Raw genomic sequence first — 18711 nt, forward strand, 5'->3', positions numbered from 1 at the left:
ATACCCAGATCTCTCTACCACATAGATCTGCAAACACTCTCCATTTAAATATATTGATTTTCTATTCTTCCTGCCAAAGTGGACATTTTCCCACATTATATTCCACCTGCCAAATTTTTGCCCACTAATTGAACCTATCTATATCCCTTTGCAGACTCCTTATATCCTCCTCACACGATACTCTCCTACCTATCTTGGAGTCATCAGAAAATTTATCTACCATATATTCAGTTCCTACATCCAAGTCATTTATATAGTTTGTAAACAGGTGAGACCCCTGCACTGATCCCTGTGGCACTCCACTAGCTACAGCTTGCCAACCCAAAGATGCCCCTTTTATCCCTACTCTCTGCTTCCTGTTCGCTAACCAGTCCTCTATCCATGCCAATATGCTACCCCCTACACCATGACCTCATATTTTGTGCAATAACCTTTGATGTGACACCTTATCAAATGCCTTCTGGAAATCCAAGTAAGCCAAACCTACAAGTTCCCCTTTAATCACCTTGCTTGTTACTTGCTTAAAGAAGTTGAATAAATTAGTCAAACACTAGTTCTGTTTCAAAAACCATGTTGACTCTGCCTGATTGCATTAAGAGTATCTAAGTGCCCTGCTATAACCTCCTTAAATAATTAGATTCTAGCATTTTCCCTCTGACAGATGTTACGTTAATTGGCTGTAGTTTCTATCCTCTTTTCAAGAAAGGGAGAGTTACATTCACTATTTTCCAATTTGATAAGACCTTTCCAGAATCTGGGGAATTTTGGAAAATCACAACCAATGCATCTACTAGCTCAGCAGCTACTTCTTTTAAGATGCTAGGATGCAGGCCATCAGGTCCTGGGGACTTGTCAGCCTTTCGTTCTAATAGTTTTCTCAGTACCCTTTTCCAGCGATTGTATTTGTTTTAAGTTCCTCCCTCCCTTTCACCTCTTGATTTAGAAGTATTTCTGCAATGTTACTGGCGTCTTCTACACTTTGAAGACAGACAACATCTGTTCAATGCTTCTATTTCCTTATTTCCCATTATCAATTACCCAGACTCCATCTAGAGGTCCAATGTAACTCTAGCTTTCTCTCATACTCTAATTTCCCACTTTTTTTTTGTCAATCTTTGCTGGCTTTTAAATTCTGTGCAATCTTCTGACCTACCATTAATCTTTGCAGAATTGTGCGCTTTTTCTTGCAATTTGATACTACCCTTAACTTCCTTAGTTAGCCAAAGATGGTGCATCCTTCTCAGAGTCTTTCTTTCTCACTGGAATAGATCTTTGCCGAGTGTTATAAAATATCTCCTTAATGTCTGCCACTGCATCTCAGTATTTATTTTGGATAATAGCAATTAACCCTGGAGATTAAAGAAAATGTAAACTTATTGTCATGCAGGCCCCCACCTGCCAAGAATGAGGCACATTAATTTTGCCACATGGACATTAAACTTCAAATTGTTGCTGGGAAGAAAAGGCCTGTTACAAGGAATTGCCAGGTCCCACACCCCACCCCACCCCCAGAAGAACATTTTTGCATATTAACAGACGGTGTTGGAACATACAACATACAACACACAGAAGAGACCTGGTTAAACCAGTCGGTCACGTGACCACCTGCTGGCCAACTTGGGGAGTTTTAAAATTGTAGAGACAGTTTTTGAACTGGCAGAAAGCTCTTGGCTCCTGGAAGCAGAACATCTCTCTCCTGTCCACTCCCATTTCTTTCTCACCAGCTTTGGAATCCATTGAAGACATATGAACCCTGAGAAAGAAAAGTCCCCTACTGTGAACAAGGTTTAAGAAGAATACTGGGTCCCAACAAAAAGCAAGACTACCTACAAGCAAGGACTACAGCAAGCTTGAAGCACAGTAACAAAAACACCTCTTCAGAGATTGCCTCAAACCTCTCTACTATTTTTCTTCTGCTCTTTTCTGTCTCTATTTGCATGTGCGTATTGCGTATGCATGCTAGTGCGGGGCGTGCCGTGTATCCGTAGGCGTTATATGAATTAAAGTTAAAATTTAAATAAATTTCACTTTTCTTCTTTAAACTTAAGGAAGCCTGTTTGTGCTCATTTCTTAGCCTTATAATTGAAAAGCAGTGATCAAGGATTCACCAAGGGGGGAGCTCAAAACATGGTGTGTTTAAAAATTAAATCCTGTTACAGTAAGACTAGATGAAAGCTGAAAGAGACCCCTAGACACCTTTCTCACCTGGTCCTAACATTATACATACATAGTGACTATGCTGGGATTCTTTCCAAAGCCATCTGTGCTACTTTCAAATTGGAGAGCACTTCCTAGAGGACTGTAAACATAAATTTCCTCTTCAGCTGGAATGACGTGATCAGGTGGCACCTGTAAAATATTAATGAAGCAATTAGTCAAAGGGGCTTCCAAATTGTCAAAAATCTTTTCATAGTAATCTCAGTCACAAATCAATATGGTATATTCTCTATATTCAATGTCACCCGCATTGCCTGAACATACAATTCCATGCTCCAACAAACCCTGTAATCCAATATGCTCCCAATCTGTAACCTCATGTAAACAGAAACTTCTCCAAAACTCCACGCCCACACCAACCATCACACTTGTATTAGCTCCTGGTTCCTCAATGCCTTAAATTTTAAATTCTTTTCCTGGTGTTCAAATTCTTTCCATGACCTACTCCTCCCCATCTCTAAATTAACTCAGTCCTACAACACCCCTCCCCCAAAATTCTATGGCTTTAGCATCTTCAACAACTTTGCCTCCAATTTCCATCCTTCTCACCTTTACATGGTCCATCTCAGACACCTCCCCTCCTCAACTTCTCTGTCTCCATCTCTGGGGATAGGCCGTCCACTAATATTCATCGTAAGCCTACCGACTCCCACGGCTATCTTGATTACACTTCCTCACACCCTACTTCCTGTAAGGACTCCATCCCATTCACCCAATTTCTCTGACGCATCTGCTCTGATGATGCAACCTTCCACAACAGCGCTTCTGACATGTCTTCCTTTTTCCTCAACCAAGGACTTCCCCCTCAACCATGCCTGACCCATTTTCTGCATTCCTGCCCTCACCACTTCCCCTCCATCCCAGAACCGTGACAGGGTTCCCCATGTCCTCACTTTCCACCCCACCAGCCGCCACATCCAAAGGATCATCCTCCGCCATTTCTGCCACCTCCAGCGTGACGCCACCAACAAATACATCTTCCGTTCCCCTGCCAGCATTCTGAAGAGATCGTTCCCTCTGCGACACCTGGTCCACTCCTTCACCCCCGACACCTTGTCCCCTTCCCATGCAATCGCAGGAGGTGTAACACCTGCCCTTTTACCTCCTCTCTCATCATCCAAGGCCCCAAACACTCCTTCCAGATGAAGCAGTGATTTACCCGTACTTCCTTCAATTTAGTATACAATATTTGCTTCTCACAATGCAGTCGCCTCTACATTGGAGAAACCAAAACGTAGATTGGGTAACCTTTTTGGGAACACCTCCACTCAGTCGGAAAGCATGACCCCCAGCTTCCAGTTGCTTGCCATTTCAACACATCCCCTGCTCTCATGCCCACATTTCTATCCTTGGCCTGCTGCAGTGTACCAGTGAACATCAACACAAGTTCGAGGAGTAGCACCTCATCTTTCGATTAGACACTGTACAGCCTTGCGGACTCAACACTGAATTCAAGAACTTCGGAGCATGACTGACCTTTTAAAAAAAATATATACACTTTTTATAAATGTTTTTTAACCATGTGTCTGTTTTACATGTAGTGCTTTTGGCCAGAGCTGCTCATTACTCTGCCATTAACACTCTCTCTGGATTAATGCTTTGTCTTTCACCACAAGCATTAACACTCTTTGCCTTTGTTCCATGACAGCTTTGTTATTTAATCTCTCCTGTCCTCTGCCCTATTAAACACCTTCCCTTTTGTTCTTTCCCCCACCAAACCACCCCCTCTTCACTTGCTTAAAACTTAATTCTTTCCTAACCTTCGCCATTTCTGATGAAAGGTCACTGACCTGAAACATTAACTCTGTTTCTCTCTCCACAGATGCTGCCTGACCTGCTGACTATTTCCAGCACTGTTTTTATTTCAGATTTCCTACATCGGTAGTATTTGACTTGCACTATCTTCTAACAGTTTGCTTTCTCGAGTGTGTGTATGAGTGAGTGACGTAGCATTAGATTTCCGGGGCGAACGTGTGAATAAAGAAGCATCCTCTTCATTTGAGCCCACGTGCTGCTGGTTATTCAAACTGGCCATGCACTCGGGGGTTAAGAAACACACACATCTTCCTTGTCAAAAACATATCGATTACAGGCATTAAAAGGAAGGGAACTGGAGTTTCAGTTCTCTCTCAATTCTGTCCATAACAAGATTAAAGCTTGCAAAGCAAGCCCATTAATGATGGTGCAAGAACAGCCCAGTAGGTACTACAATTGGCATCTTTACTTCATTTTAGAGGAGGAAATGGGGGTGGGGAAAGCAAGGTTCTCACTCCTTCTCAATTTTCTCCTCCCTCACTCTTTGAAGCCACTTGCTCCTGGCTTGTATTCAGCTCTATATTTACCAGGCATTTTCTGGCACTTCGTAAAAGTAGCTATCATTCATGCGGGTCTTTATACCAAGCATTGATCGAATAGGTGGCAACACAGCGAGCCCTGATCCTGTGCTCATCCAAACTCCATGCATGTGCACTTTGCAAACAGGAGCAGGAACCATGGCTGATTTTCCCTTCATCATCAAGGAGCACAGAACCAACTGCAATGTTCCTACTACTGCCTCAGTCAGTAATCTCACCAAACCATAGATCCAACAACAATCTTCCTGGCTCACCCATTAACTGGATAACTCAAACCATCAGGGGAGTCCAGGTTCCCACTCCTAAATTATCCACTAATTCCTGCTCAGTGTGCAAAGTTGGGGAACAAGCTTAGCTGTAACGAACAAAGCACAATCAGCACCCACGGAACGTAGAATCAAACAGCATAGAAGGATGCCCACTTCGCCTGTCATCTCCTTGAAAGCTATCTTGAGGCATCATAAGCAGCACAGGAAGTGGGTGGGAAGGAAAAAAATGTAAACAGAAAAAGAAGAGGCGTTGGGGGGACCTAAAGAGAAAAGAAAAGGAACAAAAAGAGCAGACACCTGGAAGCTTGATTCAAAGCTTTTCAAACAAAATAAAAATCAAGTACTACTACCAAGGTCTTGTGTGTAGTGGTCAGCTTGCTGTAGTACTGAATACGACTGTTCATTGCTGAAGCTTCTGCCGTTACTTGCTCTTGTGGGTCTGTGTTTCCATGGAGATTTCTGGGTGGCACATAAAAAGGTCTAAATGGAAAATAAAAATTACATTTCATTAAAATGTACAGAACCAGTTATTTGCAAACAACTTTAGACTTTGAATTATTCATGAGATGTGGGCATTTTTAACACGCCAGCACTTAATGTCGATCAGAAATTGCTCGAGGTGGTGGTGGGTGAGCCACCTTCTTGACTGCTACAGTCTGTCCGGTTAAGGTACTCTTATGGGTGGTGTTAGGGAGGGAATTCCAGGATTTTGACCCAGCGATGACATATTTCCAAGCCAGGATGATGTGTGACTTAGAAGGGAACTTGCAGGTGGAGTTATCATGTGCCTGCTGCCCTTGTCCTTCTTGGCAGCAGAGGTCTCTGTTTTGGAAGGTGCTGTCAAAAGAGGCTTGGTAAGCTGCTCTACTGTACCTTGTGTATGGTATACACTGCAGCTACTGTACACCGGTTGTGGTGAAGTGAACATTTAAGTTGGTAGATGTGGTACCGATCAACCAGGCTGCTTTGTCCTGGATGGTGTCGAGCTGGAGTGTTGTTGGAACCAAACTCATCCAGGCAAGTGAACAGTATTCCATTACATTCCTGACTTGTGTCTTGTGGATGGCGGACAGGCTTTGAAGAGTCAGGAGGTGAGTTACTCGCCGCAGGATTCCCAGTCTCTGACCTGCTCTTTGCAACTACAGTAACTGCCCTAGGATGTTCAAGATGGGGGATTTGATGACGGTAATGCCATTGAAAGTTAAAGGGAGGTGGTAAGATTTGCTCTTGTAGGAGATACTCATTGCCTGGCACTTGCGTGGCACAAATGGTACTTCCCACTTACCAGCCCAAGCCTGAATGTTGTACAGGTCTTGCTGCAAGTAGGTATGGACTGCTTCATTATCTCAGAAGTTGAGAATGGAACCGAACACTGAAACATCCACTCAGTACACATCCAGGAAATCCGATGCAGGAACCTTCTCTGATTCTCCCCTTTCCCACACTCATCCATTCTCTACTCCAAGACAATGGCAGCACTTCTATCTTTACCCTAGCTGAGATCAACCAACGTTAGTATAGGCTGTTGTCCAGCGAGTCACGTCCAATATCTGAGAGCAAAGCCCTACCACATTAAAAATATATAAACTTCAAAATAAGTAATGTTACAATGTACATCCCATCTGCCTTACAAAATTGTTTTCTGCAGATCACAGCAGACAATACAATTTAAGTGCAACCTGGAAAGTGATTGAACGTACTGAATAGGCATGACAAAACCATAAATGCCAGTAAGATCCTTTGCAAGTTAATGGGTTTAAATCTAGGCCTTAGTATCCCACGTGCTTAATTTGATTAAAAGGAAAGGGACAGTTGTGTGCTGCAACTATGAAGGTTATGACTGGTGAGTATGCTCAGTAAAAATCAAAGAAATCACTTATTTGATCCCAGTTTGTGCTGATCGCAAGTGGGGCAATGATTGGGGGACGACAAGTATGTTCGGCAGGAGAACATTGGCTGAAGTTCCTACTCCCGATTGCTCTCCTGCTATTAGATGGGATGATTGAGAGGGTGATCCTGTCCTTGCTTAGTGATACCTTCTGCAGTTGAATAGCTTACAACACTCACTGTCAATGATCATGTGAATAATGGCCATTTTGTGAAGTGTCAGACAGCACCTGTGGAAGTATATTGCAGCAAGGAGTCAACTACAGAAAAAACTGCTACAAACATATTCACTCTAGTAATTTTTGCAACAATGAATATATATTTTTTCAAATAGGTTACCATCCTCCAATGAGGGAGGGAAAATGGCTAAAACACTGACCAGCTATACATTTAATCATGTTTTGAAGAAATCAAACACAGCAAAACCCAATATTTGTGGTGTATTCAAAAAAAGAAATGCAGGTCTGCTTTGTTTTGAGTAAGTAGACTATTTAACAGTGAGCTTAATTAACTAACTAACAAAGTTAAAAGCAAAAGTACTGCGTATGCTGGAAATACTCAGCAGGTCTGGCAGCATCTGTGGAGAGGGTAGCAGAGTCTATGACCTTTCAACAAAATCAAACTCGATTACATTTTGAATTTTTCCTAGTTCTGATGAAATGTCACAGACCTGAAACGTTAACTCTATTTCCCTCTCCACAGATGCTGTCAGACCAGAGTACTTCCAGCGCTTTGTTTTAATTATGAATATTGTTCCTTTAACCTTACCTTCTTGAATTTGATTCTGGCTTATCTGTTGTGTGTTCAAGATATGTTGATTTATCTTCAACCACAGGAGTCAATAACGGCTGGATATCATCTGCCATATTTCAGTCTATTTGGATCTCAGAGGCCCAGTTGCTATGCTTTCATCGATTGCCGCTCTTGTTAATATCTGGAGCCCTATATCTTCTGGACAGACACATGCATATTGAATAAAAAAAGATATCCAGAAGAAACTATCAATACTGCAAGAAAATACATAAGCACATAGTAAGTTAGTTAGGAATGAAAAGAAAGCAGTTAATAAGGCAGATGGGATCCTGGGCTTTATAAATAGAGGCATAGAGTACAACAACAAAAAAGTTATGACAAACCTTTATAAAACACTGGTTTGGCCTCAACTGGAGTATAGTGTACAATTCTGGGCACCACACTTTAGGAATGACAAAGGCATTGGAGAGAATGTAGGCAAAATTTGCAAAAATGGTCCCAGGGATGAGGGACTTCAGTTATAAGGATAGACTGGTGAGGCTGGGGTTGTTCTCCTTGAAGAGGAGATGGTCAAGAGGAGATTTGATAGAGGTGTTCAAAATCATGACGTGTCCGGAGAGAGCAGATAGGGAGAAACTTCCCATTGTTAGAAGGTTAAGAACCAGAGAACACTGATTTAGAAAGATTGGCAATAGAATCATAGTCAACACGTGGACATTTTTTTTGAAACGCAGCCAGTGGTTAGGATCTGGAATGCACTGCCTGAGCGCGTGGTGGAAGCTGATTCAATAGGGAATTGGTTAATTATCTGAAGAGCAAAGATTTGCATGGCTATGGGGAAAAGGTTGGAGAGTGCAACTAGCCCAGTTGCTCTCGCAGAGTGGTGGCATGGACATGGGCTGAATAAAAAAAGACTTGCATTTATATAGCACTTTTTAAGACCACCGGACGTCTCAAAGCGCTTTACAGTTAATGAAGTACTTTTGATGCACAGTCACTATTGTAATGTAGGAAATGTGGGTGCCCATTTTGTGCACAGCAAACTCTCACAACAGCAATGTGATAATAAGCAGATAATCTGTTTTTGTAATGTTGCTTGAGGGATAAATATTGGCCAGGACACCAGGGATAACTCCCCTGCTCTACTTCAAAATAGTGCCATGGGCCCTTTTACATCCACCTGAGCAAGCAGATAGGGTCTCAGTTTAACATCTCATCCAAAAGACGACAGCTCCGGCCATTTTATTCTCTCTTCCTTTTCTTTAAAAGCAGATAAAATAAAACAAAACACAAACTAAAACAGAATTCTCTGCATCAACTCCAGCCGGAGGCCTCCACCGGTTGCAGAAGGCCTCAAGCGAACCAGCAGAGCAGCTCCGACCATGCAGCACTCCCTCAGTGCTGCACTGGGGTGTCAACCTTAATTTTGTTAATCAAATCCTGGAGTGGGACTTGAACTCAGAAGCTTGTGGCTCAGACGAGTGCGCTACCAACTCAGCGACAGCTTCTGGGTTGTAACCATTCTACGATCCTGTAGAAGATCCCACCTCTGTTAGATCAAGAGGAACATGGCAACAAATGCATTTTGAGTAAACTCAAACATTTTTGCAACTGTTACCTTGATTCTTAGACTATTCCAAACATTACTCTGAAGTAAAAGGGAGGTTTACCAAAATATATTCTACAATTCAATTTGCACTAATTTATGTCTTCTAGTGCTACTTCACTAGAAAAAAAGATTTTGTACTTTCGTGAGGTATTGCATCACAGTTTCTAGATTCTGAAGCTAAAATTCTATAAATATTTTCACAAATTTCCTTCCCCCTATTACACAAACATACACTCAGTTCCATTCACCCACCTCCAAAGTTAATTTTTTTTATTTTGAGAGATACAGCACTGAAACAGGCCCTTCGGCCCACCGAGTCTGTGCCGACCATCAACCACCATTTATACTAATCCTACACTAATCCCATATTCCTACCACATCCCCACCTGTCCCTATATATTTCCCGACCACCTACCTATACTAGTGGCAATTTATAATAGCCAATTAACCTATCAACCTGCAAGTCTTTGGCATGTGGGAGGAAACCGGAGCACCCAGAGGAAACCCACGCAGACACAGGGAGAACTTGCAAACTCCGCACAGGCAGTACCCAGAATCGAACCCGGGTCCCTGGAGCTGTGAGGCTGCGGTGCTAACCACTGCGCCGCAACCAGTGGCAACTTTGGCCAGATAGCACAACAGTTTCAATTGCATCAGCTGCCATTTTCTACTTTGAAAACAGCAAATAAGACGATAATCTAGTAAGGAAAAATGCCCTAGCATAAACACACTCACTACAAGTTATATGTAATCAAAATCAACAGTAGTTAATAAAAGGAAAATACTGCGGTGCTGGAAATCTGAATTAAAAACAGCAAGTGCCGGAAATATTCAGATCAGGCAGCAACCGTGGAGGGAGAAGCAGAGTTAATGTTTCAGGTCTGGGACCTTTCATCAGAACAACATCTTGTGGAGTTCTGACAAAAGGGTCACAGACCTGAAACGTTAACTCTGCTCCTCTCTCCACAGATGCTGCCAGACCTGCTGAGTATTTCCAACAATTGTTTTTATTTCAACAGTATTTAAGCTCCTTTCTCATCTAGGAAGAAACAGGTTCTTACATAGAGATTGATCAAGAGCTGGTTTGGGCATTATTGGAATCCTGCTGCCAATGATTTGTCTAACACACCGGCGCTGCACTAAGACAATTGGTCCTAACTACAAAAGCATCATAAAGACTTTTATGTATTGCAATATATATTATCTCATTCTGTTAATCAATTTTGTAACCAGCATCAGGTACCTGAGTCAGCCCAATTTCAAAACTAAAAAGTGAGAAATTACATCCATGCACATTGTTTGCACAACAAAATTTACTTCAATTAAAAAGTAATGATAAGCATCCAAATCTCAGCACCCAAACCTGGAACTGAAGTTGCTTAAAAAAAAAATCTGCAATTCCACACACATCTCAAAAAATACAGTGTAGCTCAAATTTTTAAAATTAAAATCCCTTTCGATGGTTAATTTTATATTACTACAAAATCAACAGGAACAAGGTACAACAACTGATGTAGCACATGATCCTATTGTGATCATTACTGGACCAAGTGTCATCAAGATAACCAGGTCAGCCTGCAGGCAAGTAGAGCATGCAGCCTGAGATTTCCCACAAGAATCTGGTTTCAAAATTCAACTGAGATGACAAATTTATTTAAAATAGCATTTTAACATAACAAAAGCATCCCAAGGCACTTCACAGGAGCATTATAAAACAATGTGACACTGAGCCACACATGGAGATATTAGGGCAGATGACAGGGGTCAACTAGGTAGGTTTTGAAGAGCGTCTTAAAATGAGGAAAGCAAGGTAGAGGAGGAGGAGGAGGAGGAGCAGTGGTTTAGGAAGCAAACTCCAGAGCTTAGGGCCAAGACAGCTGCAGGCACTGCCACCAATGGTGGAGTTATTAAAAGTTGTAATGCTCGAGAGGCCAAAATTAAAGGTAAGAGCAGGACAGCTCTTCTGCTGTAAATGTACACGATATGTACACAAGAGCTGCATTCTGAAAAGGAGAGTGCAGACTTGAAAGGCCAAATAACCTCTTGTGCTGTACTACTCTATGATTCTAACTTCATTTTTTGAAGCTTAAAAGAATTCAAGAGGTGACTGGACATATTTCTGAAGAGGGATGGTGGTTAAGGCACTGATCAGAAAAGAGAGTTGGGATCAATAAAAATAGACAGGCTCACAGGGTTTAATCACTTTTCCCATTCCTAAAAATTGCTTTGTTAACAAGTTTTACAGCACCTTTAACACAGAAAATATCCAAGGCAGTTTGCAGATGGGCACTGGGAATTAATGCCAAGCCACAAAGACAGGAGTTAGGAGATGGGCTGGAAAACTTGGATTTTCAAAAATATTTTGCATGTGTAAAAAAGACAGGTGTCATGGAAGTGTTTTTTTCCTGTTTGAAAACTAAGGGGGGGGGGGTCTGTGTGCCTTTAAGACTGAAAGAAGTTCTAATATTCTCTGGGAACAGTGTGTGCAAACTACAAACCTGTTCCTAAGCAACAGCAGGAGAGATGTGGTCACATGCCATATTTTGTTAGTTTGACTGTGTGTAAAGACTGGCTAGAACCAGTTTGATCTGGCAGACCAGCGAAGCGTGCTCTCCTTGAAGGAAGTATTTCTCACTCTCTTAGCAGTGAATTTACATTAGGCAAAACACAGCCTGTAGGCCAAAGAGGAAAAGACCCCTGGAAAGGAATCATTGCATTAATGGAGGTAGCAAATTCCTTTTTACTTCCAGTCTCTAAGAAGTCTCTACCTCAGGAGTGACTTTCTGTTGTCTTGTGTTTCTGGGAGTTCTAGAAACTCAGTAAAGTTTCTACTGATAGACTGCTAATTTAAATTCTAATTAGACCTGTTGTTACACCCCTTGTTGAAAGATCTGTGTGATGCCGACTGCAGCCAAAGAGCCTTGAATGCGGACTGTTCAGCAAACTCGCCTGGAGACTTTGAGTGGCATCTGACTATTCAACTCAGACACCTCACCAAACCGGGAACATAAACAACCAGGACCTACAACCCAGTTCTTTTAAATTAGAGCTGTTTCTTAGTACTAATAAAATAACAATTTTAAAACTGGTTAACCATTGGTTTTTGAATGCATGTATATATGTGTGCATGAGGGTTAGGAGGAAGTTATAAAGTCTATCCAAACATAGATTTATCACAGTATTTTTTAAGATTTTGTTTATTAATAAATACTTAATTTGTTGTTGTTTAAAGATACCTGGTTTGGTGCCTTTTATTATGGGGGTTAATGAAGTATTTAATTTGGCTAATTTCTGGTAGGTAGGAAACTTTAATAACATGCTATGACCTGTGGAGTAATGGGACTGAATTGACAGTGCATTACTCACACCTCGGTTGTGACAATAGATGATCTAGGGAGAACCTCAGGACAGCAAGACTGTTGTAACTGAGCAGAAGGCCAGAATTATCACAATGGAGCATTCGAGAGGTTATAGGGCTAGATGAACTTGCAGAGATACAGTTTAGCAAGAATGTAAAGGATTGAGAGATAAGGGCAAGGTTTTAAAATTAAACACATCAATCTATAGGGGGAACTGAAGAGCAGAGAGGACATTGGAAATAGACAAATAAAGCAGTGGGGACAGGACACATGCAGAGCTTTGGTAAGTTGGAGCTTATGAAGGCAGGGAATGGGAGGTCAGTGAGGAAGACATTGGAATAGGTCTGAAAGTAGCAAAAGCATATATGGCGTTTCAGAAAGCGAATCTCAGACATGGGTGGAAATGGGCAAGTTATTAAAGTGAAATTAAGTAATTTGGGTGATAGGTTGGATGTAGAGTTTAAAGCTAATTAAGTCAAGGTTATGAACAGACTGGTTCAGTCTGAAAGAATGGCTAGAGAGGACGACAGAAATAAATGACAGGGGAACAATGTGGCATAGTCCAAAGGTAACGGTTTCAATCTTCCTAATATTGGCGATAGCTGTGGTTGTCCAGTTTCACGTTTAAAAAAAAAAGTAATCTGACAGTGTGGAGGCAGTCAAGGGGTTGAGGAAAAGGCTGGGGTTAGAGAGTTGTGCTTCATCGACATATGTTAAAGTTGTGTTTAAATATGTGCTTGCAAATGTTTCAGCCAAAGTATGACATATAGAAAGAGGCCAAAGACAGGCCTTTGGAGAATGCCAAATGCAACAATATAGGGGAGGGAAGATACACCATTGCTGTAGATGTGCCAACAGCATTAGGACAGACAGAAACAGGACTATGCATGAGCTGTTGCATGAAGTGGATAGTTCAGGTGTTCGCTAAACATTAGAGAAGCGTAGATTTAAGGGTGATTTCATTGAGGTTTATAAAATAATGAAGGGACTAGATTGCAGTGGGGAGGTGGTGGGGGAGTGGGGGAAAAGGGAGGAGAGAACAAGCATTATCGTTACAAGTTATGCAAGGGCAGAACTCGATGGATGTTAGCCAGTTCTGATTTTCTCGGAGAGTAGTGGGCATACTGAACAGGTTGTCAGCTGATGTTGTGAATGCTGATTTAATGTATTCCTTCATGGGCATAACAGCACAGGAGGTAGCCATTCGGTCCAGAGTCCATGCTGGATCTTTGTAGAGCAATCCAATGAGTCCCATTCCCTGTCTCTATCCCATAGCCCTGCAAGTTTATTTCCTTCAAGTGCCTCTCCAACTCCCTTTTGAAATCATTGATCAGCTCTGCTTCCACCACCCTCATGGCAGCGAGTTCCAGGTCCTCACCACTTGCTGCAAAAAAAAGTTCTTCCCCACATCCTCCCTACATCTCTTGTTCAAAACCTTGTATCTGTGTCCCCTACTCCTTGTACCATCAGCTAATGGGAACAGATTTTCCTTGTCTACTTAATCTAGACCTGTCATCATCTTGTGAAATCACCTGTCAACCTCTTCTGCTCCAAGGAGAATAACCTCAGCTTTTCCAACCAAACCTTGTAGCTAAAATCCCTCATCCATGGAACCATTCTAGTAAATCTCCACTGCACCCTCTCAAGGACCCTTACATCCTTCCTAACGTGTGGTGACCAGAATTGGATGCAGTACTCTAGTTGTGGCCTAACCAGAGCTTTATAAGAGGTTCAGAACAGCCACCCTGCTTTTTTACCCAATACTTCAATTAATGAAGCCCAAGATCCCATATGCTTGGCTAACTACTCTCAGTAATGTCCTGCCACTTTCAAAGATCAATACATACAGGTCTCTTTGCCCTGCACACACCTTAGAACTGTACCATTTAGTCTGTATTGCTGCTCCCCATTCCTTCTGCCAAAATGCAAGTTGTGGCCTAACTCATTTTATATAGTTCGATCATAACCTCCCTACTCTTATATTCTATTCCTCTTATCGACCTGCCCTGCTACCTTCAGAGATCTATGGACTTGCACTGCAAGGTCCCTCACCTTCTCTACACCTCTCAGTATTCTCCCATTTATTGTGCAGTCCTTTGCCTTATTTTCTCTCTCCAAATGCATCACCTCACACTTCTCGGTGTTAAATTCCATTTGCCACTTTCTGCTCACCTGACCAGTCCACCAATATCTCCTCCAGTCTACAGCAATCCTCCTTGCTATCAACCACACTGCCATTTTTTGTGTCATCTGCAAACTTCTTGATCATTTCTCCTAAATTTACATCCAAATTGTTAATATATACCACAAAAAAGCAGGGGACCAGTACTGAGCCCTCAGGAACCCCACAGGAAACAGCCTTCCAGTTGCAAAAACATCAGTCAACAATTATCCTTAGCTTCCTGCCACTGAGCCAATTTTGTATCCAGCTTGCTACATTCCCCTGGATCCCATAGCCTTTTATTTTAAAAAAGTCTGCTATGTGGGACCTTGTCAAAAGCTTTACTAAAATCCACGTACACCACAGGAACTAAACTATCCTCAATCGTCCTTGTTACTTCAAAAAATTTAATGAAGTTAGGCAGACACGACCTTCCTTTAACAATTCCAAGCTGACTATCCTTGATTAATCTGTGCCTTTCGAAGTGACAGTATATCATGTCTCAGAATTGATTAATAATTTTCCCACTACTGAGGTTAGACTGACTGGCCTGTAATTATTTGGTCTATCCCTCGCTCCCTTTTTAAACAAAAGTACAATATTAGCAGACCTCCAATCCTCCAGCACAATATCTGTATCTAGTGAGGACTGGAAAATGATGGTCAGACCTTCTATTTCCTCCCTGGCTTCTTTTAACAGCCTGGGGTACATTTCATCTGACCCTGGTGATTTATCAACTTGCAAGGATGCAAATCCCCTAATATTTCCTCTCTCCCTATATTTATAACATTCAGTACTTCACACTCCTCCTTAACTACAATGTCTGCATCACCACCTTCTTGTATGAAGGCAGCCATGAAGTATTCAATCGAGAATCATACCCACATCTTTCACCTCCACAGATAGGTTACCTTTTTGATCTTTTATGTGCCTTACTCAATCCTTAGTTATCCTCTTACTCTTAATGTATTTGTAAAACATCTTTGCGTGCTCCTCGATTTTACTTTTCGAATTCACACCTCCATTTTCTATACTCCTCTTAGCTTTCTGGAGTATTGAGTTCTCGGTATCTTACATAAGCTTTCCTTTTCTGCCTCATCTTATGCTGTAACCTCCTGGACATCCAGGGCACTCTAGATTTGGCCATTCCCCTGCCCCCTTTTTCTTTGCAGGTACATATTTACTCTGAACCCCTTGAATCTCTCCTTTGATTGCATCCCACTGCTCGGACACTGATTTAACCTTCAACAATTGTTTCCAGTCCAATTTTACTAAGCTGAGAAGTGATTTACCAAAATTGGCCTTATGCCAATTTAGAACTTTAGCTCCTGCTCTCTCTCTCTCTCTCTCTCTTTTTCCATAATTATGGCATGCAAATAAATACTAAGCAGGTAGTAAGAGGTGGAGTGGGACCTATTAAGGACAACAAGAATATATGCTTAGAGACACATGGCAGGGCTAGAATACGTAATAAGTACTTTGTCTAAGTGTTTACTAAGGAAGGGGAATCTGACCAAATACTGGTAGAAGTGGAGTAGAGGCAATGGATACCACCAAAATGCTTTCCCACTGACAATTCTTCCACCTGCCCTGCTTCACTACCTAAAACCAAGTCCATTCCATGCCCTCTCTAGTTGGACTTGCAACATACTGGCCAAACTGCTGGACCCGATTCTGGCTGGGGTAACCTTGGATGTAGGACGTGCAAATCAAGGCCAATTTGATCTTCTGAAGATCAGAGGCATTACCCCTTAACTGGCTTTTCTTTTGCTTCAGAGATTACATGTACTGTAATGCATAAAACATCTCAAATATGTGGAATAAAAACAAGAAATGCTGGAACCACTCAGCAGGTCTAGCAGCATCTGTGGAAAGAGAAGCAGAGTTAACGTTTCGGGTCAGTGACCCTCCTTCGGAACTAGCAAATATTAGAAATGTCAAAGGTTATAAGCAAGTCAGCCAGGGGTGGGGCAAGAGATAACAAAGGAGAAGGTGTAGATTGGACAAGGCCACATAGCTGACCAAGAGGTCATGGAGCAAAGGCAAACAATATGTCAATGGTGTGTTGAAAGACAAGGCATTAGTACAGATAGGGTGTTAACGAACTGAGGATTGAACAGCAGCAAGTACAAACATGAAAAGAAAAGTGGGTAAGCAAACTGAACAAACTACAATGAAATGAAATTAACAAAAGAAAAAAAATTGTAAGAAATGTAAAAAAGAAAAAATAACTAAATAAAAGTAAAATGGGGGAACCCGTCATGCTCTGAAATTATTGAACTCAATGTTCAGTCCGGCAGGCTGTAGTGTGCCTAACTGGTAAACGAGATGCTGTTCCTCGAGCTTGCGTTGATGTTCAGTGGAACACAGCAGCAAGCCCAGGATAGAGATGGGAGCAAGAGAGCAGGCATGCAACCAGAAGCTCAGGGTCCAGCTTGCGGACAGAGCGGAGGTGTTCCGCAAAGCGGTCACCCAGTCTGCGTTTGGTCTCCCCAATGTTGGGGGGGGGGAGAAGAAGAAGGAGGAGAGAGGGGGGGGGGGGAGAAGAAGAAGGAGGAGAGAGGGGGGGGGGGAAGAAGAAGAAGGAGGAGAGAGGGGGGGGGGAGAAGAAGAAGAAGGAGGAGAGAGGGGGGGGGGGAGAAGAAGAAGAAGGAGGAGAGAGGGGGGGGGGGGAGAAGAAGAAGAAGGAGGAGAGAGGGGGGGGGGAGAAGAAGAAGAAGGAGGAGAGAGGGGGGGGGGGAGAAGAAGAAGAAGGAGGAGAGAGGGGGGGGGGGAGAAGAAGAAGAAGGAGGAGAGAGGGGGGGGGGGAGAAGAAGAAGAAGGAGGAGAGAGGGGGGGGGGAGAAGAAGAAGAAGGAGGAGAGAGGGGGGGGGGGAGAAGAAGAAGAAGGAGGAGAGAGGGGGGGGGGGAGAAGAAGAAGAAGGAGGAGAGAGGGGGGGGGGGAGAAGAAGAAGAAGGAGGAGAGAGGGGGGGGGGGGAGAAGAAGAAGAAGGAGGAGAGAGGGGGGGGGGGGAGAAGAAGAAGAAGGAGGAGAGAGGGGGGGGGGAGAGAAGAAGAAGAAGGAGGAGAGAGGGGGGGGGGAGAAGAAGAAGAAGGAGGAGAGAGGGGGGGGGGAGAAGAAGAAGAAGGAGGAGAGAGGGGGGGGGAAGAAGAAGAAGAAGGAGGAGAGAGGGGGGGGGGAAGAAGAAGAAGAAGGAGGAGAGAGGGGGGGGGGAGAGAAGAAGAAGGAGGAGAGAGGGGGGGGGGAGAGAAGAAGAAGGAGGAGAGAGGGGGGGGGGAGAGAAGAAGAAGGAGGAGAGAGGGGGGGGGGAGAGAAGAAGAAGGAGGAGAGAGGGGGGGGGGAGAGAAGAAGAAGGAGGAGAGAGGGGGGGGGGAGAAAAGAAGAAGGAGGAGAGAGGGGGGGGGGGAGAAAAGAAGAAGAAGGAGGAGAGAGGGGGGGGGGAGAAGAAGAAGGAGGAGAGAGGGGGGGGAGGGGAGAAGAAGAAGGAGGAGAGAGGGGGGGGAGGGGAGAAGAAGAAGGAGGAGAGAGGGGGGGGGGAGAAGAAGAAGGAGGAGAGAGGGGGGGGGGGAGAAGAAGAAGGAGGAGAGAGGGGGGGGGGAGAAGAAGAAGGAGGAGAGAGGGGGGGGGGGGGGAGAAGAAGAAGGAGGAGAGGGGGGGGGGGGGGGGAGAAGAAGAAGGAGGAGAGGGGGGGGGGAGAAGGAGGAGAGAGGGGGGGGGGGAGAAGGAGGAGAGAGGGGGGGGGGGAGAAGGAGGAGAGAGGGGGGGGGGGAGAAGGAGGAGAGAGGGGGGGGGGGGAGAAGGAGGAGAGAGGGGGGGGGGGGAGAAGGAGGAGAGAGGGGGGGGAGAAGGAGGAGAGAGGGGGGGGGGGGAGAAGGAGGAGAGAGGGGGGGGGGGAGAAGGAGGAGAGAGGGGGGGGGGGAGAAGGAGGAGAGAGGGGGGGGGGGGAGGAGAAGGAGGAGAGAGGGGGGGGGGGAGAAGGAGGAGAGAGGGGGGGGGGGAGAAGAAGAAGGAGGAGAGAGGGGGGGGGGGAGAAGAAGAAGGAGGAGAGAGGGGGGGGGGAGAAGAAGAAGGAGGAGAGAGGGGGGGGGGGGAGAAGAAGAA

At 43.8% G+C, this 18711-nt stretch overlaps 1 protein-coding gene across 7 annotated transcripts in view; it reads right to left on the reverse strand.

Moving 5' to 3' along the window:
* slc38a9 (solute carrier family 38 member 9) overlaps positions 1-18711 on the reverse strand; it is a 90484-nt gene that overhangs the window by 58464 nt on the left and 13309 nt on the right. For 4 of the 7 annotated variants that reach the window (XM_068033183.1, XM_068033175.1, XM_068033193.1 and 1 more), the window contains exons 2-4: positions 7496-7678; positions 5191-5320; positions 2228-2349 (exon numbers count right to left, since the gene is read on the reverse strand). In XM_068033183.1, coding sequence (XP_067889284.1) covers positions 2228-2349; positions 5191-5320; positions 7496-7593 — 350 coding nt within the window. In that variant the 5' untranslated portion in view covers positions 7594-7678. Of the gene's footprint in view, positions 1-2205; positions 2350-5190; positions 5321-7495; positions 7679-18711 lie in introns of those variants that run through there. The other 3 variants (XM_068033213.1, XM_068033204.1, XM_068033222.1) reach the window with 2 other exon arrangements.

This window comes from Heterodontus francisci, chromosome 1 (assembly GCF_036365525.1).
Source record: "Heterodontus francisci isolate sHetFra1 chromosome 1, sHetFra1.hap1, whole genome shotgun sequence".
Classification (NCBI taxonomy): Eukaryota; Metazoa; Chordata; class Chondrichthyes; order Heterodontiformes; family Heterodontidae; genus Heterodontus; species Heterodontus francisci.